This window comes from Choloepus didactylus, chromosome X (assembly GCF_015220235.1).
Source record: "Choloepus didactylus isolate mChoDid1 chromosome X, mChoDid1.pri, whole genome shotgun sequence".
NCBI lineage: Eukaryota > Metazoa > Chordata > Mammalia > Pilosa > Megalonychidae > Choloepus > Choloepus didactylus.
The window spans coordinates 91,182,095-91,186,296 of record NC_051334.1 but is presented as its reverse complement, the minus strand read 5'-3'; the positions used below and the strand labels follow the sequence as shown (position 1 = coordinate 91,186,296).

The 4,202-nt window shown below is 38.2% G+C and overlaps 1 protein-coding gene across 1 annotated transcript; it reads right to left on the bottom strand.

Moving 5' to 3' along the window:
* Window positions 1-3,121: 3,121 nt before the first annotated feature.
* LOC119523713 (probable ribosome biogenesis protein RLP24) lies at window positions 3,122-3,613 on the bottom strand. Its single transcript, XM_037822523.1, has one exon. It carries the CDS (start codon window positions 3,611-3,613, stop codon window positions 3,122-3,124), a length of 492 nt encoding a protein of 163 aa, XP_037678451.1.
* Window positions 3,614-4,202: the final 589 nt, after the last annotated feature.

Below are 4,202 nucleotides of genomic sequence, written 5' to 3'. Positions count from 1 at the left end.
AATGCATGTAAGTCAGTAATGTTTCTATATGCTAGAAATGAACAAACTGAAGAGACACTCAAGAAAAAGATGCCATTTTCAATAGCAACTAAAAAAAATCAAACACCTAGGAATAAACTTAACCAAAGATGTAAAAGACCTATACAAAGAAAACTACATAACTCTACTAAAAGCAATAGAAGGGGGCCTTAAAAGATGGAAAAATATTCCATGTTCATGGATAGGAAGGCTAAATGTCATCAAGATGTCAATTCTACCCAAACTCATCCACAGATTCAATGCAATCCCAATCAGAATTCCAACAACCTACTTTGCAGACTTGGAAAAGCTAGTAATCAAATTTATTTGGAAAGGAAGATGCCTCGAATTGCTAAAGACACTCTAAAAAAGAAAAATGAAGTGGGTGGACTTACACTCCCTGACTTTGAAGCTTATTATAAAGCCATAGTAGCCAAAACAGCATGGTACTGGCACAAAGATAGACATATTGATCAGTGGAATCGAATTGAGAATTCTGAGATAGATCCCCAGATCTATGGCTGACTGATCTTTGATAAGGCCCTCAACGTCACTGAACTCAGTCATAATGGTCTTTTCAACAAATGGGACTGGGAGAGTTGGATATCCATATCCAAAAGAATGAAAGAGGACCACTACCTCACACCCTCCACAAAAATTAACTCAAAATGGATCAAAGATCTCAATATAAAAGAAAGCAACATAAAACTCCTAGAAGATAATTTAGGGAAACATCTTCAAGAACTTTTATTAGGCAGCCACTTCCTAGACTTTACACCCAAAGCACAAGCAACAGAAGAAAAAATAGATAAATGGGAACTCCTCAAGCTTAGAAGTTTCTGTACCTCAAAGGAATTTGTCAAAAGGTAAAGAGGCAGCTGTCTCAATGGGAAAATTTTTGGGAAGCTATGTATCTGACAAAAGACTGATATCTTGCATATATAAAGAAATCCTACAACTCAATGATGATAGTACAGACAGCCCAATTATAAAATGTGCAAAAGATATGAAAAGACAGTTCTCTGAAGAGGAAATACAGATGTCCAAGAAACACATGAAAAAATGTTCAGCTTCACTAGCTATTAGAGAGATGCAAATTAAGACTACAATGGGATACCATCTCACACCAATTAGAATGGCTCCCATTAAACAAACAGGAAACTACAAATGCCGGAAAGGATGTGGAGAAATTGGAATTTCTCTTCATTGTTGGTGGAACTGTATAATGGTTCAGCCACTCTGGAACACAGTTTGGCAGTTCCCTAGAAAACTATATATAGAGTTACCCTTCGATCCAGCGATTGCACTTCTCAGTATATACCCGGAAGATCTGAAAGCAGTGACATGAACAGATACCTGCACACCAATGCTCATAGCAGCATTATTCACAATTCCCAAGAGATGGAACAACCCAAATGTCCTTCAACAGATGAGTGGATAAATAAAATGTGGTATATACACACCATGTAATACTATGTGGCAGTAACAAGGAACAATGTTGTGAAACATATGACAACGTGGATGAACCTTGAAGACATAAAGCTGAGCAAAAAAGCCAGGCACAAAAAGAGAAATATATGCTACCACTAATGTGAACTTTGAAAAATGTAAAACAAATGGTTTATAATGTAGAATGTAGGGGACCTAGTGATAAAGAGCAATTAAGGAAGGGGAAACGATAATCCAATAAGAACAGATAAGCTATCGTGGGTAAATTTAACATTCTGAGAATGCCCAGGAATGACTATGGTCTGTTAATTTCTGATGGGTATAGTAGGAACAAGTTCACAGAAATGTTGCTATATTAGGTTACTTTCTTGGGGTAGAGTCGGAACATGTTGGAAGTAAAGTAGTTATCATAGGTTACTTGTCTTTTTCTTACTCCGTTGTCATGGTCTGTTAGAAATGTTCTTTTATTCTATGTTTTTTTTCAAGTTTTTTTTTATTTTTTATACAGTTGATTTAAAAAAAGTTAATTTAAAAAAAAAACAAGGAAAATAAATTTCAGAGCCCCCTTCAGGAGCTGGTGGAAAATGCAGGGGTATTGGCCTGCCCCACCTCGATGGTTGCTAATGTGCTCACAGACATAGGGGACTGGTGGTTTGATGGGTTGAGCCCTCTACCACAGGACTTGCTCTTGGGAAGACTGTTGCTGCAAAGGAGAGGCTAGGCCTCCCTATAATTGTGCCTAAGAGCCTCCTCCCAAATGCCTCTTTGTTGCTCATATGTGGCCCTCTCTCTGTAGCTAAGACAACTTGGCAGGTAAAATCACTGCCCTCCCCACTATGTGTGATCAGACACCCAGGGGAGTGAATCTCCCTGGCAACATGGAATATGACTCCCAGGGAAGAATGTAGACCCGGCATCATGGGATGGAGAACATCTTCTTGACCAAAAGGGGGAAATGAAAGAAATGAAATAAGCTTCATTGGCAGAGAGATTCCAAAAGGAGCTGAGAGGTCGCTCTGGTGGGCAATTTTATGCACAATATAGACAGCCCTTTTTAAGTTCTAATGAATTGGGGTAGCTGGTGGTGGATACCTGAAACTATCAAACTACAACCCAGAACCCATGAATCTTGAAGATGATTGTATAAAAATGTAGCTTATGAGGGGTGACAATGGGATTGGGAAAGTGATAAGGACCACACCTCCCTTTGTCTAGTTTATGGATGGATGAGTAGAAAAATGGGGGGAGGAAACAAACAACAAACAAAGGCACCCAGTGTTCTTTTTTACTTTAATTGTTCTTTTTCATTTTAATTATTATTCTTGTTTTTGTGTGTGTGTGTGGTAATGAAGGTGTCAGGGATTGATTTTGGTGATAAATGCACAACTATGTAATGGTACTGTGAACAATCGAATGTGCGATTTGTTTTGTATGACTACATGGTATGTGAATATATCTCAATAAAATGAATATTAAAAAAATCTAACATCCATAACATCTGATGTTTTATAGATAGAATGTAGGAGAAATGTATTTTTAATTAACTTTCATTTGAGTGACCTCATGAAAAAAATGCATCAGTAGTTTAGAAGTTTCAAGTATCAGGAAGAGATTTTCAAAAGCACATATAGAAATGGTTACAGACAGGAGATTTCTAAGAAATGTCTTTCATGTCCATGCCCTGTTGTAATTGCAGTAAATTTTTTTCTTCCAGCTGCTTTCCTTTGCCTGCAAGAGAAGCCCAGAAAAGATGGATGTTTTGCTTGACTTCTTTGATGTCCTGAACTTTCTGTAGTTCTTTATTTTTCTTCAACCTGTTCATTATAAATTTAGCTTGGTGTTTCTGTTTAATTTCTTCAACTCTCTTCATTGCATCAATAGTTTTATTCCATAGCTCTCCCTGGTACTTGACAGATTCATTTGTACATTTTTCAAATTCAAATGAATTATCCACTGTAAGCTCTTTACCAGCTGCCTTCTGGAATGCTTTAGTCCACTTGACCTTGCAAGGATTATGCTTCTTTTTAAAGTTTTTATGACATTTGGATTTACAGAATCTGAACACCTTACAATCGTTGCAGATGAACATCATTCCATGGCTGGGATAGATTGGCCCTGAACAGAAATAACACTTCTTGATATGCATATTGAGCCCGCATGTGAACCCACCTCCTTTGATTTTTTGATTTGGGTGTTTGGGTTTGGGTTATCCATATCATCTGGTTTTGTCATATGCTTTTAAATTTTCTGTTATTTTTGTTTTTGGCCTCTTGGCATTTGCTTAACTTGATGAGGTTCTTTTAGGATATGTAGACTTATTCAAACACTTAACTCTAATTTGTCAGATCTACAGTTTGGTGGCATACACTTTCTCTAACTGACCAGCATGTGGCATCCATGAGCCACCTATTCCCTTCAAGTCAGTTCTCCTTAACTTTGTCTTTGTGGTGAGTGGGGGTCTAAATCTTGTGGGGGTCAAATTGGTGCACCACATTTGCATGTGTAGTTAGTGCTGCCCACCCTGAATGTGGGGCATGTGTCTGAGCCATTAGGGAGGGAGGGTGGCTTTAATAATCAAACTTCCCAGGTGTTCCTGGAGATTTAAAGCTGTTGCGATAGTCTAAACCTTCATTTCTGTCTCACCACAGTTTGTCTCTGCTGCTGACCCACAAGTCCTTGGTATTGGTGCATGGTCCCTGGAACTTCTGCATGGGTCGCTCTTCCAAGCCATGCAC